This window comes from Eschscholzia californica, unplaced genomic scaffold, assembly GCF_041429995.1.
Source record: "Eschscholzia californica isolate CP2 unplaced genomic scaffold, dmEscCali1.0.p SCAF_4, whole genome shotgun sequence".
Taxonomy (NCBI): domain Eukaryota; kingdom Viridiplantae; phylum Streptophyta; class Magnoliopsida; order Ranunculales; family Papaveraceae; genus Eschscholzia; species Eschscholzia californica.
Window position 1 is genome coordinate 8,653,027 of NW_028238461.1, and position 23,400 is coordinate 8,676,426.

Sequence of the window (23,400 nt, forward strand, 5' to 3'; positions counted from 1 at the left end):
CACTATCATTTCTTTTTCATATCGGTAAGGGTCGCTAGTAAACAATCGTTAGTTATGACTTTTATTTTTTTTTCCGATGTTTCTCTCTTTTGCCTAAGTCTAAATCTCTCTCACTCCCTTGACGACGAAAAATTTCATTCCCCCGCAACCACAAAAACTTCCAGGAGGGGATTTAGGATTTCTCTCAAACTCATCTCCTTTGTCTAAGACGAAGGAGGTCCCGATGAAGGGAAGGAGGACCCGATGAAGGGAACCCTTCGGGGGGGGGGGGGGGGGGGGGTAAGTCTAAGTGAAAAACAACCCCTTGGTCAGGGCATGACCTGTGCCCATGACCACCTTGGTCATAACACATATGTTCTGATATCTAGTCGGACTCTCATGGAGTGTAACACCTAGAGGACCCAATTAAGATTAACACAAGTTCTATTGCAGATGGTAGTTTTTTTTTCTAGTTAAACACTATGACCATCCAAAGTAACTGAACTGATTATCGTCGTTAATCGATCCATCGACTATCAGCTTATATTGTCATCTTGAATAAGGGTGTGTCCTTTAATCTCCCACTCGTCCTTGAACAAGTGTGTAATATCAGATTTTTTGGTTGCTTAATGTATATGTCTGAAGATCATGTAAGATAATATGTCATCATTTTTCTTTGAGATCTTTTATTTGAATTCAGAGTTATACTGTCGAATCAAATAATTAACTCCTTAATTTATTTGAACATGACCATGTTCTAGTTCTCACTCTTCAAAATTCGTAAACACTATCCTATGTGATAGGAAGACAAATAAACTCGTGCTCCCGCTCTTCTCCATATAATTCATGTCAATCATGGTCTCCAACTTTATAGCCACCTTTTACGACATGACTTTGACGCCAAAGATATGCCAATCCTCATGGGAGAGTTGAAGAAATCTCTTCCAAATATCTTATAGAATCCCCGTTAGAGTTAATCTGATATATATATTAATGTACATCTATGTAATTGGCTACACATCTGAATACTATATAGGCCATGAAAATGTACTATGGATCGACTTATATACTATTCATCATAAGACATTATTGTCATTTTTAATGCCCTAGATTGCGGATTTTATAACTTCAAATGCACTTATTAGTGGAGTTTCATTCATCAAATCACATATCGGACTTTCATTTAATCCTTTGTTTGTTTTATTGTTTCAACAGAAATAAAAAATTAAAAACCAAATTTATAGACATGTGAACCGTTTGAAGGGGAGCCCGAAATCTCAACCCAGCCCATCCCATCCCAGGCCTGTCTGACCACTAGGCAGGGCCAACCTCTGCTTATCCACGCCAAGACCAGGCTGGATCCCGGACGACCCAAAATGATAACAGGACTGGTTCAGGTAAAATAATATTATCAATCTAATAAACTGCAACTGGTTCTGTTCAATATACACTTACAAATTAGTATCTGTAAAATGCAATACAAATTCTCCACTTACAAATGTACTAACTGGGCTAGATTGATTCAACTTCTTGAGGTCTGATGAAGAATAATAAGAATGGGGCAAAGGCCATGAAATAGTAATAGTGATTTCAACTGTTCTTGAGTTAGGATTGAAAGTGAAGGTCTTTTGGTTGATGAAAATGCTTCATCTTTTGTGTATGAACATAATGTAAGAAATGAAAGGAAAATTTACCAAATGTAGGAGAACTCCATTCACATAGATGAGAAATAGAGTAGATAATAACATTATAAGATCTTAGTTAACAATTCATATATGAACTAGAAGAATTGTGACAAAAACTAGTACCTGAGAAAGAGGAGTTCGGTGAGTGAGACAATTAAGATTCAAATATGTAAACATATATAAAGAGGCAGAGAGAATCTCAAGAGTATTAACACAACAAGTTTCTTACTTCGACCACCTACCGAAGAGTTCAGGATAGACGATACCGTGAAAATTTCAGACATTTGTAGTATGTTTATTACTTTGGTGTGTCTATAGAAGTTCCTCTAACATCAACATCATGCATACATCAACTTTTTCAGATTAAACCAAAAGTACATGTGTGTGAGTGAGATAAGGTGGAAAAGAAAAGTAAAAGTATAGTATTCGGACAAGAATATGAAAAAGTGAAGGAAAACTAGGAAGAGAATAAGAGCAGATTGTAAAGCTGAAGCTTTTTCCAATAAGAAAAGATTCATGTCTAGGTGAACAATGAAATTAAAATTTGGTGATTTTAGCATATGAATAGAGTTTAACCCTGAAGCTTCTACTGGACAAGAAAACATAAATCTATCAGAGTAGTAGATACTCACATTATGGATTTAAATAGCTTCAAATGTTAAATGAACTTCTCAATTGGGGCAAATTTCCAGATAACTAGATCCAAATTCAGATTTAGAGCCATCCATCAATTAGGGTTTGATTTTGAAAGAAAGAAGTTGAGAAGTGACATACAAGAGCCGACAGGTGTGGCGACATTATAAATCCCATCTCATGGGAGCCATATTGGCAGATTTTTTTTGTTAAGATCATATGGGTAGATTAATGCTGCAGATATTCTCAAGCTCAAACTAAGCTTGAACGTTCACCTCTAGTCCAGGTTCTGGACACTCTGGCTAATGATATGGGACTATCCCGATTCCCAATCTTCCATTCTCGCCAGCTATGTGGGACACAATCTCCAACCTCAACTCGCAGGTGTACGGAATTTGCTGAGATAGTTTGGTTATGTGAGTTACTTGCAAACATGTGTGTTTCCATTCCAGAGCCTACTCCTATGTGTTGTGACAATCAAAGTGCTATCCATATTGCTCATAATTCAGTTTTTCACGAACGCACCAAACACATTGAGATTGATTGTCACTTTACTCGGCATCATTTCACTTAAGGCACCATCAGTTTGTCGTTTGTCTTATCCACTATGCAGATTACTGACTTGTTCACCAAGTCACACTCGGTTCCACGTTTTCGTTTCTTAGCTAGCAAACTCTCGATGCTTTTCAACACCGCATCGTGAGTTTGAGGAAGGGTGTTAGAATAATATATAGAGTTAATTCCTATATGGCCCCCTACTTTGTGACCAGCTTCCTTTATGGCCCCCTTTTTTTCGTAAATTCAAATATGACCCCCTATTTTCATGGAAATGTCCTAACTACCCTTCCTTTAAATTTTTTTTCAAAATAAAATAAAAAAAAACAAACATAATCCCACCTCACTTCCCTCTCCACCACTTATCTCTCTCCACCACTTATCTCTCTCCACCTCACCTCTCTTTCCCAATCATCTTTCTCTCTCTCCAACTCACCTTTTTTCTCTCTCCACCTCTCCTCTCTCTCTCTCTCACCACCTCACTCTATCTCTCTCCACCTCACTCTATCTTCTCCCATGAAGGTCGGCGGCCGGAAAATTTTCCGGCCGGTGACCTTCAACCTAAAAAATTTTTTTTTTTTTTTTTTTTATCTCTCATCTCCCTCTTTCTCTAAAAACTCCGGCGAAGGGAAACAGACCGATCTGGTCTGTTGAAGAACAGACCAGATCGGGTCTGTTCTTCAACAGACCCGTACTCCGGCGAAGGGAACCCCCTTCGCCGGAGTTTTTAGAGAGAGAGGGAGATGAGAGATAAAAAAAAAAATTTTTTTTTTTTTTTTTTTTAGGTTGAAGGTCGCCGGCCGGAAAATTTTCCGGCCGGCGACCTTCATCGGAGAAGATAGAGTGAGGTGGAGAGAGATAGAGTGAGGTGGAGAGAGATAGAGTGAGGTGGAGAGAGAGAGAGGAGAGGTGGAGAGAGAAAAAGGTGAGTTGGAGAGAGAGAAAGATGATTGGGAAAGAGAGGTGAGGTGGAGAGAGATAAGTGGTGGAGAGGGAAGTGAGGTGGAATTATGTTTGTTTTTTTTTTTTTTTTTTGAAAAAAGATTTAAATGAAGGGTAGTTAAGACATTTCCATGAAAATAGGGGGTCATATTTGAATTTACGAAAAAAAGGGGGCCATAAAGGAAGCTGGTCACAAAGTAGGGGGTCATATAGGAATTAACTCTAATATATATAATAGTTAGAGGTTGTTTAGTAATTTGCCCTTTACGGGTCTTTTAATCTTTTATCTTTACTATATATTTGTAATCTTGTAAACCTATTTCAACTAATGAAAACCCTTGCCTTCATTAGAGTGTTCCTCACATCTTCTTCCTCTCTTTGAATATTGTTATCAATTTCTACACTGAGAACTAAATCTAAATTGTCATTAATTGGAGGTAAAAATGAAAAGAAACTAAAAAAGAAAAACAACAACATAACTTACCTCTCTCCTCATATTAATACCTTTGAACAAGCGAATCCCCTAGGGTATTGGGTTTTGGCAGACCCTCCACGAGTCCACCCGAAAGACCTCGACACTTTGTTTGAGATTTCACCTCTGGCCCATTCTCGCTAGCGATGTGGGACTATCACAGTCTTCCATTCTCGCGAGCTATGTGGGATTATCGCAATCTCCCACTTTGGGAAAGATCGAGTCAACCTAAAAGAGCGATCACTTATAAACCAAGCTCCAAACACTCTCCCGAGAAACTAAGGGTTGAGATTACCATGGTTGTGTACTCACATTCTTATCCCATGAAGTACAATAGCAAATTACTTCTCTGTTTTTGTCCATTTCTTCAAGAAACTATTCCCACTAATCACCTTTCTTGTTTGTTTTCAAACTCTTCATTTTACCCTCGCTAATACCTCAAAAGTTTCAATACATTGAAGATAAGATCAGGGTATAAAGGTCAATAACAATTTAATTACATTTTTAAACCTATAAAGGGTAATAACGTCATTTCGAATGATATAAGGTAGAGAGAGAAGGAGAGAGACAGACACAGAGAGAAAGAAGAGAGAGAGAGAGAGAGAAAGAGAGAGAGAGAGAGATAGAGAGAGAGGAAGAGAGAGATAGAGAGAGAAGCAATTTTTTCAGTTTATTCTGTTATTATATGCATCTCTTGTTCTTGTTTGTTTAAAAATGGTTTCAGACCAAGACCTAGCTAATAGTGTTGAGAGTCTTTTTCGTCACTCTGATCCTAATGCTTTTACATCTTTTAACGGAGTTGTTCAACATCTGGAAGCAAAATTAGGGTTAGACCTTTCTGATAAAGTTGGTTTCATTAGAGACCAAATCGAACTTCTTTTTGGTTCTTCTCCTCAACCACCATCACCACCACCACCACCAAAACAACAACAACAACAACATTTCGACCTTCAAAATCATCCTCAATTTCAGAATAATACCCATCACTCTCAGATCCCTTCTCATTTTGCCCTTCAACATCAACAACGCCATCATCATCATCATCATCATGAAGAGCTTAACTTCGGTCGCCCTGAACCGCACCACCCAAACCTGCAACAACATCAGCAACTGACTTCCTCGCAGTCACGGTCACACCATCGGACTCAGAAGAATGTTGCACCTGACGGGACTAAACCAAGGTAATTAGGTTTTCCCCTCTCCCTCTCTTTCTGTTTCAACTCGGCAAAATCAATTTTAGGGTTTTCTCGGTTTTCGTGATTTTGATTTTTTTGTTGGTGTTGGAAAATTAGGTTTTTGATGTTATTTTTTTTTTAATTTTGCTCTTTTGGGTTTTAGTGACATGTTTTGGTTGGTGCGTTGTTGGTTCTATTGTTAACCTAATTTTCCTATTTAACTTTTCACATGTATGTTTGTTGTTTAACTGATTACTTTCTTTTACTTACTATGCCTAATTTCCCACTGAGTATTTGGGTTTTGTTCGGTTACTCTTTCTTATTTGTCTTCAAATTTGATGCTTAATTGGGTGTTCTTATTCAGCAAACAATATTAGTAAAATGTGTCTTTGCTTCTTAGTTGTTGGGGATTCTAGATGTCTACATTTAGGGTTTTGTTCATTCAGTGATACACTATGCGCTACTTGACATCCCGGGATGAGCTCATAGTTCATAAACAACATTTCATGGAGATGTGTGTCTTTCGATTTTGAAAAAGTTGGAAAGCAAACAGTAGGTTAAGCTCAAAGTGTCAAGTAGGGGGTTAATCTCGCTTTATTGTTCCCCATTTGTTGTCGATCGATTGGTATCTTAATTGAAGATCAACGATTTGGCTCAAGAGAATTCGGAAACTTGAAATGCTTGCATGGGATGCCACATTTACGCTTGGGTCTTGACAGTTAATTATAATATATGTGGTGGTAAAGAAGATACGTAATATGTTCTTTGACCTGATGCTCTTGTACACTATGATCTATTTTATTGCAGTACTCCGGCTAAGAGAAGAGGTGGTCCAGGGGGTCTTAATAAAGCCTGTGGTGTTTCACCTGAGCTTCAGGCCATTGTTGGTGAACCAACAATGACAAGGACCGAGGTTGTCATTCTAATCAACCTATTTTATTTTACCCAAGGAATATATTTGTTCTTATTTATGAATATCAGGTCTTTTGGATATTTTTTTATTGTTGGTTCAGATAGTAAAGCAACTGTGGGCATATATAAGGAAACACAACCTTCAGGATCCAAGTAACAAAAGAAAGATAATTTGCAACGACGAGCTCCGTTTGGTGTTTGAGACAGATTGTACTGATATGTTTAAGATGAACAAGTTACTATCGAAGCATATTATACGTCTCGAACCCTCACGTATGTATGTTGTATTAAGGGTTTTTAGTCTTTGAAAACCTCCTTTTTATCTGGTTAAAGTTGTATATTTTCTCATTTTCACAGAAGAAGAATCAAGTCGAGATAAAAAACGGGCAAAAGTAGAAGTGGAGTCTGTCACTGAAAGTAATGAAGGTGGTAATAGTTGTTCGTCTCCTGTGGGTATATCTGAAGAACTTGCCAAATTCATTGATTCTGAAAGTACAGAGATGCCCCAGTCAGAGGCTTTAAGACGTGTCTGGGAGTACATACAAGTTCATCATCTTGAGGTTGGTACACAATTAGATTGTTTGGTTGTACTGTAGCATTTGTTTGTAAGTTTAAGTTTACTGTGTTCTCTTCTCCCTCTATGTTCCATGATTACGCATAAACCAAGTATGACATTCTAGGTGCAGTATTTGCAAAATGCAATAAACGTCTTGCTGGTTTAACTTTTATGGGGTTGTTTGTTAGGATGGATTTAGAGTTGGAGGAAATTCCAAAATCAGAAGAACTTCCTACCTAAATCTGTAGTTTGGTACTTCGGTGCATAACTCTTTCATCACCAGACAAAATTAGAGGAGACAGATATGGAGAAAAATGGAACATTTATTTATTTAACTAAAATCTCCCAAATTTTATAGTTTGTTCATTTTTGAGTTGTTGAATTCGCTATGGTTATATCTTGTACAAAATTCTAATGCCTTTATCTCATCTTAGGACCCTATGAATCCAATGGTTGTAATATGTGATGGAAAGCTTCAGGAACTCTTTGGATGTGAAAAAATTTCTGCTCTGGGAGTAACAGAGATGGTGGGGCGTCATTTCTCGAAGCAGTCTTGACAGGTTCAGTCTGACCCTATGAAATGTAACAACTTCGTTTTGTAATTGCTAAAATTCCTTCTAATTTTTATCTTTCAGTTAATTCTGAAATCCACCACATAGTTTTGCATATATATATATATACACACACACACACACACCTAGTCCTCTCTGTTTTGATCGGCCTGACATCTACAATTTGAATACTTGCTTATATAGTTAGTCCTTATTCATAGGATTCACACTTTGGGTCTGTCTGGCTTTATTTATTTTCGTGATATGGAGTATAATTGAAGTACTCGGATGTATCATACGAAATTTCAGCATGTATGAGTCAAGAGATCATGTCTAGTCTCCGTTGCATATTTTCCTCTCCCCTGCCTCCCCAACTTCAGCCACAAGGCCCACAACTACCATTTGTAGTTTTTATTAATTTATAAGATAGGGAAAGACACTCCATAAATCCTATGAAAGATCATGAATATTGAGACTAAGGTTGAGTTTGGGTCGTCTAGGAACCTCAAGGAGTTCACTGATGTATCTTTTCTAGATATGGCAGTTAATGGGAGGCTTGAATGATAAAACAAACCCCCCATTTGTCTTGCCTCTCTTTGTACATATTTTCTTCTTAATATATTCATTCAAAGTTTCAGAAATAAGAATTGTTTATTCGTAAGCAACTCTTTTAAGGCTCTAGGAAACATCTTGATTCCGCTGGAGATTTATTGTCGAAAAGTGCACAACTGAAATCACTCAATAGAAAAAAAATGTCACAGCAATACCAAACCAAGCTTTATGTAATATCTGATTTTTTTTTTCCTAAATCAGAATTGAAATCTGACCTGAGGCCTGAATTGACTCGAGTCAGATTGCAAAATGTTTCGTTTTGTCTGCCTCGTGACGTCTGATTCATTTGACTGGTTGGTTTGAGCTGATTTCGGATTCATTTGATTGAGTCAGACGCTTCGGATTCTGACAATGAAAAGAAAACAAACCAATACCACTTTAGTCAAGTACCTATGAATTACTGCCAATATCTACATTTCTTTGTTACTTCTACTCTACTAGAATGACTTCAACGTCATTTGATTTATACTCACGTTCTTACCAGATTCATTTTCTTTATCTTTTCTTTCTTCTGCATCTTGTGCATTTTGAATGATGGAATTTTTCTTCGCTTTTTTGCAGATACACAGCTACTTAATGCCATATAGTCAGGGTCTGACACAGTAAACCAGATACTTGTAGGTAAACCATTAGTCTAGTATGCTTTATTTTGTTATACATTACGATGTCTACAGAACCTTTATCTAGCTTCATTTGCTTCATGAGCAAAATGAAGATGTATTGTGGGTTAGTTGTAAGAAAAAGTTACGCTGTTAATTATGTCCCTTGTTTGCTATCTTTGCATTATATATTGCATTGTCAATACAAATTCCTAACCTTCATCAAGGAACAAAAATATTCTAGGAGATACATGTTCTAGGATATGTGATTGAGTTGCTTTAGATGGTCTGGTAAGCTAAGTAGTTGGGTTTCGTAGTCGACGTGCAATTGGCTAGGCCCGATCCTGAGTAAGTCGAGTTACTCCAGAGTGACTTGGCAAAGATATATATATATATATCAGTATATGCACTGTAGGTTCTATGGTTCTACATTTTTTTCCTTAGTTCCAAGTTCGGAAACAAAAGTACCATGAAGAGCCAGGATTGATAAATACCCTACTATGATGGGCCACTTTTTCGGCATTAACTATTGAGTGATTCGCATTGTTATTCTTCTAGTCTTCTGGATTGGTAGTTTTGGCGAGTTACTCAGGAAATGGGTTACTTATGATTGACGTGGTCTACCAGAGCTTGAGAGAAGTCTGCAACTAGTTTGTGAGCGCAACTGCATAGTTATTAAGAGCCACAGTGAGAAACAACGTCCTTTAGTTGAATTCGTATACGATATATGGGTATGCAACAAGCATTTCTTTCAGACTTTTATACTATTACTCTAAATAGGATCTAAAGTCATGAGCCGACTCAGCCGAGATCCTATTTAGAGTAATAGTATTATCTCTTTTTCAGACTTGATATGTTTTTTTTGTGGGGTGAGGGGATTCTCTCCTTTTATTTTATTGGGGTTGAGCATGAACAAGAAGACAACCATGATGGACAAAGCAAGCATGACATACATTGCTCTCTTCTCCTTAATGTTTTGACCTAATTGTATCTAAAATTGGGTTCCCCAACCTTACTCTAACATTGTCATCATCATTCCACCAACTTCTGTAAAATATTTGAGACCATTTATCATTCTTTATCTTGAGGGAGTTTTAAAGACACCCCTATAAGTGTTAAAGGTTGCTTCCTCAAGGCAAATTTGAGGAGAATTTGTGAGTGACTGAGGCTCCTTTAAACCTTAGAAGGGAAGTTTTAAAGTTGAAGATGAAGGCACATCCAAAATGTTTCAGCTTGCATCCTCCTTGATGCAATTAAGTCAATGGAAATAAGCCATATACACCCATCTATTTACAAAATTACCATACACCTTAACCACTATTAATTCCTGTGTGTTTTCTCTGATGAAAATTTTCACAAGGCTTCGTTTTCGTCTAGAAACCAGATACCCCGAGATCGAGAGGAAGTTGCAGTGAAGGGCAACTTTGTTAGAACAGAGAGGGCTGGGAGAGAAAGAGGAAGGGAGAGAGATAGGATGACTTGAACCTCTATTTTTCCCCCTCTTTGTTTACCTGGCACAAAGACTTGCTCATTCCTACACATAATCACTGAAAGTGGATAGAGCAGGACTTGCTCATTCCTACATAATCACTCAAAGTCGACAGAGTAAAATTATATGTTTTTTTCCATGGTGCTCATCACATCGTGTCGATGTATCAATGCCTTTGTAATGACTATATTGTCAATATTAAAAAAAAAGCAATCAAATTCATATTCTATTTTCCTTTTACAACATTTTCTTAGCAGAAACAAATAGAAAGCCTTTTAGTTCTCGTTTTCTTTCAATAATTCCTGAAAAAATGAAAGAGGATAAATATGTTGTTTCCCTCGCTCAAACAAAATTTCTCTTTGTAACAATTATAAAAATTTACATACAAGTATAAGGACAAAAAGTAATAATAAGAAGAAAAGTAATAAGAAATTCTTTGTACAAATAATCCTCCATCAATTCTTAATGCTTTTCATAAAAAGAAAATCGCTTTGCTAGTTTCTCTTCCGATTTGGTTGCACTGCTTCGTGACGTATTGTCGATTGGGACCATTATAACCTAAATACGGATCACATTAAATAAGGGAAAGTCAAGTTAGTATTTTTAAAATTAGAGCTAAATCGTCTACACACTGCAACTCTTCTTCAGACCATAATCTATATGTTACCCTTCTCAACAAAAAACAAAAAAAAAAATCTATATGTTACCCATACGTTTTGATCAAATTTCCTCCTAAGTTGGGAAATGAAAATGTTTTTGTTCTATTAGTTTGTGGCATAGACTAATTTTAACTAAGCTTGACCCTTAAATCTAACTAGATTATTATCCCTAACGTTATCTTATCTTACTCGTTAGAAAATGTCGTTGTGCAATATCATCTACGGTTAGTAGACTTGACACATGGATGGGTAGATGTTAGTTAAACTAACATTAAGAGTTATTAGACGTCGTTAGAATTTGGATGATAACGTCACTCAAAGTTAGTCTGCTTCTCAAACTCAAAAGAATTATTTCCATGCCTCAAGCTCAATCTTCCCTCTTCAACAAAAAAAAAAAAAGCTCAATCTTCCCGAAATAACATTTTTTTTTGAGTTAATTCCTATATGGCCCCCTACTTTGTGACCAGCTTCCTTTATGGCCCCCTACTTTCTGTAAATTCAAATTTGACCCCCTATTTTCATGTAAATGTCATAACTACCCCTCCCATTAATATAATTTTAGAATAAATTTAGTTAGGAAATATTTCTCTCCACCTCACTTCCACCTCTACCACACATGTCTCTCCACCTCACCTCTTTCTTCTCCGATGAAGGTTGCCGACCGGAAAATTTTCCGACCGGCGACCTTCGTCGGAGAAGAAAGAGGTGAGGTGGAGAGAGAGAGATGAGGTGGAGAGACATGTGTGGTGGAGAGGGATGTGAGGTGGAAGTAAGGTGGAGAGAGATATTTCCTAACTAAATTTATTTTAAAATTATATTAATGGGAGGGGGTAGTTATGGCATTTACATGAAAATAGGGGGCCAAATTTGAATTTACAGAAAATAGGGGGTTATAAAGGAAGCTGGTCACAAAGTAGGGGGCCATATAGGAATTAACTCTTTTTTTTTCGAGTACTATGTTGGTGTAAACAGCGTGTAAGATAAAAATGACATCCTTTATCCACTTACGATTTCCGTAGAAGAAAGCAGAGTGAAGTTGGAGTTTTAGAGAGAGAGAGAGAGAGAGAGAGAGAGAGAGAGAGAGAGAGAGAGAAAAGAGGTAGTAATTAAAGTTAATGGGGGAAGATCTAGTGTTAGATACAGCAATTAGGGATTGGGTTCTAATCCCTCTATCAGTAGTCATGGTACTTATTGGAATCCTCCGTTACTTTGTCTCAAAACTCATGCGTTCTTCTTCTCAATTATCCGACGCTAAGATGGTCAAAGAAGGGTTTAGTATTCTAATCTCCAAACCCTAAAATTTAGTTGTATTTATCCTCCATTCTACTTTCCCAAGTTTCAATTTTGATTTTTGGGTATGTTTATGTTTTTAGGCAGGTTATCATTAGGGCTAGGAATTTACGTGCTGCTGCTAATTTCATCCCTTTCAAGTCTTTTAGGGCTCGGAGAGCATATTTCAGTAACCAGGTTTTTTCCTTTTTCTTGTATATTTATTCATTATTGTTGAATTATTGTTTTCATTAATGTTTTGTTAGATGTTTTCATTAATTATATTTTTGGTGTTATTATCAAGGAATTAAGTTTCGAAAATGTTTCGGTCCAGAGGACCAGAATATCTTTATTTCCATGCCTATAGAAATTTCCACTGAAACCGAAATTTCATTACTTGGGACTTGTTGTACTTGATATTGGGAGTTGTCTTTCTTTGGGTGTAATTTTTTCTCTTAATTTTGGGCTTGTACAAAAGTCGGCCTAGTTCTTCTAGGGTGATCTTGAAATGCAGTGGTGATATCCAATTACACTATTGGATTGTCTTCGAAATCTGTGTTATAGTCTCTTAGCACCATGATCAGTCTGGGTTTTAGGGTAATGACTTCATCGAAAAACTCCTGAAGTACTAAACTACATAAAACTTACTACCCGCCCTCTAAAAATACCTCCTAACAGCACGTACGTAGTTTGCAGAAAATAAAAAGTAATGCCTAATCAAAAATAGAATCTAATTTGATTAAAACACCTAAAGCGTCAAAAACTGATTCACATCAGTTCTTAACCTTGACCAGCTCTGAGGAAGTGAGGATCATATTTTATAATTGCTCGACGAACGCTCTTTCATCTGATATGATTTCAGTGTTTAGAGATGTTTTATTCTAACCAGTAAAATTATTTGCTACTGTAATGGCAGGAAAATGGGTTGCTCCATATTCCTGCAGGAGAAGCTCAAAATCCTCAGGCACAGATGTTATCTGATCCAAACATGGCAATGGATATGATGAAGAAGAACCTCTCCATGATTATTCCTCAGGTACTTCATTCACTGTAAACTACCACTGCTATCTGGTTTTGTTTCTCAAGTGTGATTCTTAGCGTCTAATCCTATCTTATCATTTATTTCCAGACACTCACTTTTGCATGGGTTAACTTTTTCTTCTCTGGTTTCGTAGCAGGTATGTCCCCTCTACCTTGCTGTTAAATACATAACTTCTGTGTTGTGATTCTATAATTGCAAGAGGATCATTTCGTTTGAGATTCTATGTTGTCCAAGGCTCTATCTTATAGCTCGACACACTCACACACCTTTCTTATTTAGTCTCCTTTTTGAATTGCCATAGTATGCTTTGGTGTTTGGTCATCCAAATAATAATATGCAATAATGTATAATATAATGTTATATGTCCAATAATAATATTTTATGTCGCAGATTAAATCTGCATACCTCAGGATACGCCGGTTGAGGACATTGAGGGCTTTGTTTTAGTTTTCTTTTACTTATCAACTAGTTAAAAAATTATTCTATGATATAATTTTGTATGATATGTGTTTATGTTCTTCTGTATTTTATCGTGGGTTCTCCATCCTCTCTTCCTCACTTTTCGTAACTGACAACCTATGTTTCTGTCTTCTCTGTTCAATGCATTATTTTGAGTTTATCCTGTTGCTCTTATTGATGTTCTTTTCACTGGATAATCTTTTCTTTTCAGCCAAGATACCCTTTCCACTTACTCAGAGATTCAGATCAATGTTACAAAATGGAATTGACTTGAGTACTGTTGATGTTAGCTACGTTAGCAGCCGTTCATGGTAATCTTTGTTATATCCTGTTTTTTTCGCTTTGTCTTTTTCGTCAAGTATTGTTTCAGTTTGAGTTTATTTATATAATCAAGCACTTCTGATGCTTAAGTATTAACTCGTAACCACTATTTTACATGCTAGGTATTTCTTGAACCTGTTTGGGTTGAGGGGTCTTTTCAGCCTTATTCTTGGAGAAGAGAATGGTATGTACTCTATGTTAAGTCAAAATGTTGATTCTTTCATATTGACAACTTAAGATTTGTGACACTTGAACTTCTATTTCGAAGTTCAATCGAAGTTGATATGCCTTCGGTTTTGCAGCTACTGATGACACACAGAAGATGATGCAGATGAGTGGGTTCGGCGCTGATCCTACCAAGGTACCTAACCCTCTGTTAGGTGATTTTGATATTAACTTTTGTAAAATGGACCCACAGTATTTCAGGGTTTAAGGTTCCAAGTGTACCTTGAAGATTACACCCATTGAAGTGATTCTCGTGCGATGAGAGTATCCCCGTACCCGACAAACATTTGAGTGTATCCTGATACCACAATAATTATTAGGGATAGAGTGCTCATGATTCCATTTGGCCAATAGTGCAACATACTGTCAAAATTCTTTTCTCTCATTTTACGAGCATATTAATTTGCTTCAATCTGTAATGGCATGATTGATTTGGTTCTTTTCTGTTTCTGGTTAACAGAATTTAAGTGCAGAGAAAGACAGTCTTGACATATTCCAGCATGAATGGATTCTGCCCAAGTTTGAGAAGCGTGCTGAAGGAGTCCTCAGAAAACTGATAAAAAAGCTGAACTGAAGGAATCTGTTGCAAAGCAAAAAAAAAAAAAAAATATTCTTCCTCTTGAAGGTGTTGAGATTACAAGAATTTTTCATGAAGTGATAAGGTTGAATTCATTGAAGTAGTGTAGTGTTAGTGAATTCCACTTGTAATTTGTAATGGAGGATGGTTTAGGGTCTAAAATCATCGGGTCAAGGGGTTTGTAGATCTCTAAGTTATGTTGTTTTTTTTGTTTACAAAGGTTTTTATATTATAGTTTTGATGATTTGTTGTAAGTTTTGGTTAAAGCACAAACTTGAAATCTAAACAGAATAGATTGTTTGACTTTCTTCGCACTAGTCATATTCAACTAATAGTGACGGACAATAGACTATAGTAAACTTTGTTAAAGAAGAAGGAGTTGAAGAGGAAAAAATTTGATGAAGATATAGTAAAGATTAATAGTTTAAGGTTAAGTCGAAGTTTCTCGAACACAAATTCTTCTTACCAAACAAACCACAAAAGATGAAACTGAAGTGTTCCAGCTATTTATTTGGTTTGACAGTGGCTATAAATGTTTCTTTAATTTCTCATTTTCTCTATAACGTATACAAATAGTCAAAAACAAACAAATAAGATGACCATGATTTCATACAATTTACAGATTCTGACATTTTCAACTAAAATCTTTTGGTATCAATGGCAGTTTTAATCCTATTGATAAAATCATCAACTGTCATGGTTCCCAATTCTCCAGCAAACCTAGATCTAACTGTCACAGATTCAGCTTCAACTTCTTTGGGTCCAACCACAGCCATTAATGGGATCTTTTGCTTTTCTGCATTCCGTATGAGCTTTGGTAAGCGTTCGCCATGGCAAACTTCAGCTCGGATGTTGCTAGCTTTTAGTCGTTTCGCCACCTCATTGCAGTATTCCAGCTGAAAATACGTATACGTTGGTTTAAATAACGGCAAAGTTACTTGCCTATCGGAAAGAAACGACAAATACAATTGTTTATATCCGCAGTCCAAACTATGTACTACGGAGAACTGGTCAAGAGAACATAAAAAAGATTGTCTAGAAAGAGTGAGAAACAACCGTTGTAGTGGTCTATTTCTTTTTCTTAATTCTACTCCTTAATTCTACTGGAAAACATAAAATTATAACAGAAAAACGATTATTACAATGGTAAGAAGTACGGTTATTACAATGACAATTACGGGCTACATGGCAAAAAAGGGAACACTTTGAATGACTAAAACAAGATAACAACGAGATACGGTTACTAAAGAAACATTCATTATTTCTATTGTGATGGTCGTTTTTAAACAGCAGTACTATTTACTTTTGAGTTAGGGGCATTCTTGTTTGTGAGACAACTTGTTTTCTTTCTTAAGAAGATGGAATGGGACGATCCACCTTTATAACTCGTGGTTCGGATCGAAAGTGGGGTATAGATTGAGCCGCTCCCAAGCCGACCCCCCGAGTAAAGGACTGTCCCCACTTAAGAGAGTAGAGAGAGAGAGAGAGAGGTCGCAAAGAGAGATTTTTCTTTCTCATGTTGAGGAAATAGAAAGATAAAAATAGTTATTTTAAAGCAGCGATAAAAACAGCAGCTTATTATACAACAGCCGCTGTAAATGCAGCAATCATGCTGCAGCTGTAAAAATAGCAACTTGATGTTCAAAAACTTCAAGATCAGCACTGCAGCTATTGTTTATATGTAATAGTTCGTAGGGAGGTCGAACCCGAGTTGATCCTGACTCGAGAATTGGGATTGTGGGTTAGCCGATTCTGTCCCTCACCACTTAGCTTCGGTGGGTCATGGCACTTGTTATCTTCCTTTTCTTTCTATAAACTCCAGACTCCAATTTATAACTTTACTGAGCAAAATTGAAGAAATTGGAGACAAAGACGTCAGATTTGTTTAGCAGTACGCACCTGGGTGTCGGTAACTGGCAGAATACGAGCTTGGATCGGACAAAGCCATAGTGGAAAGTCACCTGCATAGTGCTCTATGAGGACCCCAAAGAAGCGTTCCAAGGATCCAAGTACTGCTCGGTGAATCATTATAGGTTGTTTCTTCTCCGAGTTTGAGTCCACATAAGTAATGTCGAATCTCTGTGGCAAATTGAAATCAACCTGAAAACATCCCATACATGAAATACCAAATTAATAATATATAATACGCATTACATTAGCACATTATTACCTAAAACATTCCGCATGGTGATTTTAGTTGAGGTATATAACTTGCCTGTACAGTTGAACATTGCCATTTTCTTCCAAGTGCATCCTCTATTTTGAGATCAATCTTCGGACCATAAAATGCACCCCCACCATCATCAATTTGGTAGTTCCAACCTTTATAGTCCAAGGCATCTTTGAGAGCTGATGTTGCCTTTTCCCATATATCATCACTTCCCACAGCCTTTTCCGGCCTTGTTGAGAGGTTCACTTCATACTTGTCGAAACCAAATTGAAGCAAGAGCTCCTCTGTTAGATCCAGGACACCCCTTATCTCACTCTCAATTTGATCTTCTAAACAGAATATGTGTGCATCGTCCTGTATTTACATGCATAAATCTATATAGTCAATAACGATTGTGTTTTTTAGCGCCCAGCAGGAGATACAGGACGTTACTAATGCATCAGATACTTTTTTAATATCAAGCAAAGGAGTAATGAGCGAAATGGTTTTTTAGGTCTAGACTCCAAACATATTAGGTCAATTGGGGGTTCACCCCGATTTTTTATTTAATTATGTTTTTATCCCTAATGAATTGATTTCGGTTAAGTTTTAGTCATGTGGTACAACACTTTTTATTTAATTATATTTTTTATTTAAATACTTTTTCAAAATAGACAAAAGTATCCAGAAGATCGTAACCAAATACACAATAAGTTTTCACCCTTCAATAGCCTACCATATCTACAATGGGTACTTGATTACAATCTTGTTGGTATATTTTTCCATTTTAAAAAGGTATTAGACAAAAATCTAATTAAACAAAAATACTATACCACATGACAGTAACATAATTGGAGTCAGTTGCTTAGGGGTGGAAACCTAGTTATATAATAACTCAGTGGAACTAATTGTCCTAATATATTTTAGGGGTCAAGATCTAGAAAACCGTAAGGGAATATCTAGCTAAAGTTCTATACGTGTAAAACTCAAGTTATTCAAATCCCAGAAGAGTGGAAGAATGTCAATAGGAAAAGAGAAACAATACATGATCCGTCAAGAATGAGAACTGAATAAGGATATCCAGTAACCATATTATAGAGTAGAAGCATGATAACATACCTGGGTGAAACCTCGTACGCGGAAGAGACCGTGTAAACTTCCAGATAACTCATATCTATATACTGTTCCCAACTCTGCAACTCTAATTGGAAAATCTCTGTAAGAGTGGCGCTTCCTTTTATAGACGAGAATATGGTATGGGCAATTCATCGGTCGAAGTTGGTAGAGTTCGTCCTCAACTTCAATCTGATCATACATGTTTTCTTTGTAGAAGTCTAAGTGACCACTGATCTTCCAAAGATCTGCCTTCCCCACGTGTGGAGTGTAAAGCAGATCATAACCACGTTGCAAATGTATGGTTTTCCATAAATCTTCTATAATGTGTCTCACAATTGCACCCTTTGGATGCCAAAACACTAATCCACCGCCAGCTTCTTCCTGCAATAAACCATCTAGAGGCTTGAGTTTGTACAAAATGTAGTCCCCTTACAAATTGTATGATAAAAGAAATATATGAAATGATTATAATTTAGAGAAACACCAAATATACTTCCAATTAGTGCTACCTGTATAGAAAAGAGATCGAGATCCTGACCAAGACGTCTATGATCTCGACGCTTTGCCTCCTCTTTAAAGTGGAGGTAAGCTTTCAACTGTTCTTCCGTCTCCCAAGCTGTGCCATAGATCCTTTGCAGCATTGGTTTTTTCTCATCCCCTCTCCAATAAGCCCCAGCAACTGACTCAAGTTCAATAGCTTTTTTGTTTATATTTCCAGTAGAATCGACATGGGGTCCAGCACATAGGTCCCACCATTCATTACCTGGACAAACACATGATAAGTTAGAAATGCATAGTTCCAAATGAAGAAACCTGGATGTTTCCACATGTGTATCTAAATGACGAATTATCCATCAAAACACAAATTGGACATCCTCCACAACTACATTGGACAGCAGTTTCACATTAACCACAGATAAGCAAAAAAAGAATCTTATATGCAATATAACTTGAAAGGAAGATAACATGGTAAAAGAAGCTTATATACAATATAACTCAGACGAAGATAAAAACACTTAACGAAATGATAGGCTCATTGCCGGCAAAAGCAAAGCAACTTTATGAAAACTAACTGGCATTTCCTTCATCAACTCAGGAAACTGCTCATACAGTCATACTAATGGAGAAGCTAAATTTGCTGCAGATTGTTCTGCAAACAATTGCAGCATAAACAATAGACTGCAGGAGCTTTACGTAACTAGACCTTCTTTCTTTTTTGGTTACAACTTACAAGACTCATAGACTCTTTATTATCAGTTTGCCCAGCTTGTTACTGCAGATGATGCCGCTTTTTTGGGCCAAATGCGAACCTAGTAGGGATGTTTTGCCTAGGAATGTGACGCAAACAGTTTTTGCGGTTTCCTCAGAATTAGTCTATGCAAAATAAGCTTACCAAAAGTATACGACAGGTTTTTTTGTCTGTGGCCATGATTGCTTACATTACGTAGTACGTACTAAAACAATAAATAAGGTTGTCGAAAAAGAAACCATGTCCATATAGCTGGAATCTTGTAGTATAATTGTAATGTTGTTGTGCAATATGTGTGTATCTCTATTTTTCCACTTTCAATCTTTGTACTGAGCAAAGAGGATGTAGCCTATTCATCCTTAAGAGTTAACATCTTTTACCTATAATATTGCCACAACGACAAATAACCATTTAACTATAAATGGAGGCAGATGAAATACAGTAAACCTTGCCCTTGAGCCTTGAGGTAGAACACTAGGAAAAATGCAACTGCCAAGAAGTGAAACGGAATAAAATAAGGAACTGCATCAACTGACCAATGTGATAGATTGTAATGGGGTCGCTTTTGATGCTTTCGAGAATCTCCATTTTGTAAGGTTCATTTATGGTTTTTATTCTCTTTTCCGCTTCCTCTCTATCAACTTCTTCTCTTACTAATGGTAGATTTCGGCTGATAATGCGATCCTACATACAAGGAAAGAAACAAGTTGCATACCCTTGAAAACCAAAACTAATAAACATTTTCCTCAATCACAATTACAAGAGAAACTGTATAGAGGTTTTACTTGCCATCTCCTTTTTAATCCTCTTCAAATCTCTGTCTGTTAAAGGCTCCATATCGAAATCGTAATAAAACCCATTGTCGATCCACGGGCCGATTGTCACCTTTGCATCTGGAAAAATCTTCTGAACAGCCATTGCCATTACATGTGCACACTATAAGAATAAATGAACTCAAGTCAAAAAAAAAAATCCAACACAATCTACTTTGTTAATGATGATGCATGAAAATACATGTTGAATTTCTACTTCAAACCCCATTAGATATAAGACCAAGCAAATGAAGATCAATTTTGATTAAAGTTATCTTATATTTGCGCAATATAAAATCAAACTACATGCAACTTATTGTTAAGTTTGTGACCATCCAACTAAAAAACCAATTGGCAATGAGTACAGAGGACCTAGGCATTATATTCTTGGTTGCTAGATAGCATTTCTCCCATGTGGGACTATTCTGACATGCCCCCTCATGTGTGGCGTTTTTTGAGCTTAACATGCACGTGTGGTTTTTAAACCTATCGGGCCTAGCTCTGATATCATGTTAAGTTTGTGGTCATCCAACTCAAAACCAATTGTCAATGAGTGGAGAGACCCAGACATTCTATTCTTGATTGCTAGATCGTCCTTCTCCCATGTGGGTGGGACTATTTTCACACTTATCAGACAAATTCATGAAATTTGAGCTTTACTTTCAAATACATCAAGTACATGGAATCCATTAAATGAGTTAACTTTGATCTTTTCTTTCATTTTTTTCACTACTAAATCTCTCATTCAATCAAAACTAATATTATAAAAAAGAATTCAAGCTTACAGTGTGACGAATTCGTAACAACGTTTCCGACGAATCATTTGTAGGAAGAACAACTTTTTCAACTGAATTTTGATTCTGTGAGTTATCTTTAGCTTCAATTGAAGTCTCGGTTAACTGAGTAGCAACAGCTGAAGGAGGAGTTGATATTTCTCTATTGTTTAGATTCTTACTCTCAAAAGCCCTAATTTTGTTTATTGAGTTTCTTGTAGAAATTGTAATGAAGGTTTTTAGAGGTAAAGGGAGAAACAAAAAGGGTTTAACAAAAGAATGAATGGTTTTAGAATTTGAGAAGCTAAGAGATGGAATGGATAGAGAGTGAGAAGCCGGCATTCGTTGAACAACCACCATGGTTATACAGTTATACTCTTCTCTGTTCTCTAGCTCTCTCTCTCTTCTTTTCTGTTATCTCTTTCTCTCTCTACCCTATCTCTTTCTGTAGAAATACCCTGTGGTTCACCCGGCTACAAGTTTTGAAGAATGAATAAGGGTGGCCAATTGAAGGACAATCAAATATGTTATGTGAACAACAATGTCAAAGGGACATATGAAAAAGTTTTGGGTGCTTCTAAAGGCACCGGGTCAAAAGGATGTTAGCATCCGGAAATTTTATTGACTCAGGTCAATGGTCATTGATCCGAGTTCTCTATAAGCACCTGTTTTTAATGTGGGTGACGTTCACCTGCATTTGGTTCTTCCATCTTCTTCTTCCAAAACAAAAAGAATTCCAATATTGAATGATACAATTGGAGTTTTAAAGAAACCTTGTTAAAGTCATTATTATGACATAGTTTGATTAAGAATGAAACAATCTGCTTTATATGTTATTTAAACGAATCAAATTAGTATCAAACATGATTAAGGAAGACTAATTCTAGATTATAAGAACCATAAAAGATTAATAAGATAGTTTGGGAGAGAGAGGAGACCAATATTGACACCAAAAGCGAAGTTGTTCGATCTCAATTTTGTTCTTTTCAACAACTTTATAGCATTCAAAGGCAGGATAGGCATAACCGATAAGCATTCTGTAATCCAAATTTTAAATAAATCAATACATACAGACACACAAAGGTAGAGAGAAAAAGTTATACAGAGATTATACAGGAAAAGCCTATTAATGAAATCCCCCAACATTTTGGCTTGAATTACGGTGGTCGATCAAGAACCTGCTGGTGCATAAACCAGGAAATTTCAATTCAAGATTTGAGGATTTGTGCATACCCATTTTAGGTAAAAAAAAGTTATCGATTGGATGTTTAATCTTCTTCTTGATGCTTTTTAATATATGTTTATTCATGAAAGAATAGGTTCTCTTGGTTAGAATGAAAATTATTAACATGAATGTTGTGTTTCTCCGAGCCGTCAAAGCTGTATCTGATGGTTCAAAGGCATGGCAAATGCTCAAGGGAAGATCCCATCATATCGATATCGTCTTGACAGAAGTGGAATTGCCATTAACATCTGGATTTTCTCTCCTTACCATGATAGCGAATAAGAATAGTTGCAGAAACATTCCTGTGATAAGTATGTTATAATCAATTGAATTTGTTTTACTTCGACAAGTTTTCGTTATGTTTTTCTGAGTATGAATTTGTTTTTTTCTTTTTTTTGTTGAACTGAGTATGAATTTGTTAACCACTCAATGGTTGAGGCAGTGGATGTGTGGAGAAGACATATAGCATATGCTTCTTTGCTTGATAATTTTGTTTCGGGTTATCTTTTTTTTTTTGCGCTGCTATATTTCTATTGTGGTATGTACATGCACTAATGTCGATTTTGAAAGGAGAGAGAAAGTTTGGAATTCCCAATTTTCAGATTTTGTGAGAGATGGATGGAGGGGTTAGGGTTAACTCCACTTTGACCGGTGCCTACATAGTTGGACGGTGCTAACAGAGAAAAGAGCAGTTGGGTCCGGTGCTAATAGAGTTGGATGCTAACAGCCTTTTGGCCTGGTGCCTTTAGAAGCACCCAAAAGTTTTTTTTTTTTTTTTTTATGAAGGACATGTGAAAAAGTTAGAAATCTAATATGAATAACAATTTGTCCGATTAGAACCGTTTTCTCTCTCCAAGAACCACATCTGGTTTTCTCTCCGTCTTCTTGATCTGTGGCTCTCCGGCGAAGGGTTCTCCCTTCGCCGGATCCTGATTTTACTAGCCTATTAGTAGTTTTATTAGTTCCTAGGGTTTTCTAGATTCATCGCTATAGGTTTAGGAATGCTGCGAAATCGGATCCAACAAATTTTCAAGATCGATTAATGGGTATCTCTTCACTCGATTCCCTCTTCTTAATGGCGGCGTCAGGTTCGGATTTATTGGTGGAGCGACTGGTTTATTGGGGGTGTGGTGGTGACGTGATGGTGGTGGTGGTTTAGATGCTGATGGTGGGTGGTGAAGGAGAAGAGGGTTGTGGGTTTTCTGTGGTGGTGCTTTATGACGGTGGCGGGTGTGGTGGAGAAGAGGGTTGTGGGTAGCTTCCGTGGTGGTGCTTTCATGATGGTGGTGGTGGTGGTGACGTGATATCAGTGGTGATGTGATGGTGGCGGTATTCCGGTAACGGTGGCGGTTTTCCGACGACAA

General features: G+C 36.8%; 3 protein-coding genes across 4 annotated transcripts; 2 read left to right on the forward strand and 1 right to left on the reverse strand.

Annotated features, from left to right (window-relative positions):
- Positions 1 to 4,801: 4,801 nt before the first annotated feature.
- Positions 4,802 to 8,847, forward strand: LOC147542319 (SWIB complex BAF60b domain-containing protein). Of its 2 annotated transcripts, none has more exons than XM_086638597.1 (6): positions 4,802 to 5,447; positions 6,249 to 6,354; positions 6,455 to 6,626; positions 6,711 to 6,913; positions 7,344 to 7,491; positions 8,634 to 8,847. In XM_086638597.1, exons 1-5 carry the CDS (start codon positions 4,981 to 4,983, stop codon positions 7,464 to 7,466), a joined length of 1,071 nt encoding a protein of 356 aa, XP_086494723.1. In that variant the 5' UTR covers positions 4,802 to 4,980; the 3' UTR covers positions 7,467 to 7,491; positions 8,634 to 8,847. The 2 variants fall into 2 exon arrangements, with proteins under 2 accessions (XP_086494723.1, XP_086494722.1); XM_086638596.1 differs by having other exon boundaries at positions 7,344 to 7,469.
- A 2,921-nt stretch (positions 8,848 to 11,768) lies between these two features.
- LOC147542320 (uncharacterized) lies at positions 11,769 to 14,966 on the forward strand. Its single transcript, XM_086638599.1, has 8 exons — positions 11,769 to 12,089; positions 12,193 to 12,286; positions 13,005 to 13,124; positions 13,218 to 13,266; positions 13,801 to 13,900; positions 14,033 to 14,094; positions 14,213 to 14,271; positions 14,596 to 14,966. Exons 1-8 carry the CDS (start codon positions 11,935 to 11,937, stop codon positions 14,707 to 14,709), a joined length of 753 nt encoding a protein of 250 aa, XP_086494725.1. The 5' UTR covers positions 11,769 to 11,934; the 3' UTR covers positions 14,710 to 14,966.
- Positions 14,967 to 15,235: 269 nt separating this feature from the next.
- Positions 15,236 to 21,388, reverse strand: EMB2761 (threonyl-tRNA synthetase, putative / threonine-tRNA ligase). The gene is made up of 8 exons (XM_086638598.1): positions 20,824 to 21,388; positions 20,016 to 20,162; positions 19,763 to 19,910; positions 18,487 to 18,740; positions 17,981 to 18,358; positions 16,928 to 17,236; positions 16,612 to 16,812; positions 15,236 to 15,608 (listed from the first exon to the last, which is right to left on the reverse strand). Exons 1-8 carry the CDS (start codon positions 21,169 to 21,171, stop codon positions 15,351 to 15,353), a joined length of 2,043 nt encoding a protein of 680 aa, XP_086494724.1. The 5' UTR covers positions 21,172 to 21,388; the 3' UTR covers positions 15,236 to 15,350.
- Between the last annotated feature and the right edge of the window lie 2,012 nt (positions 21,389 to 23,400).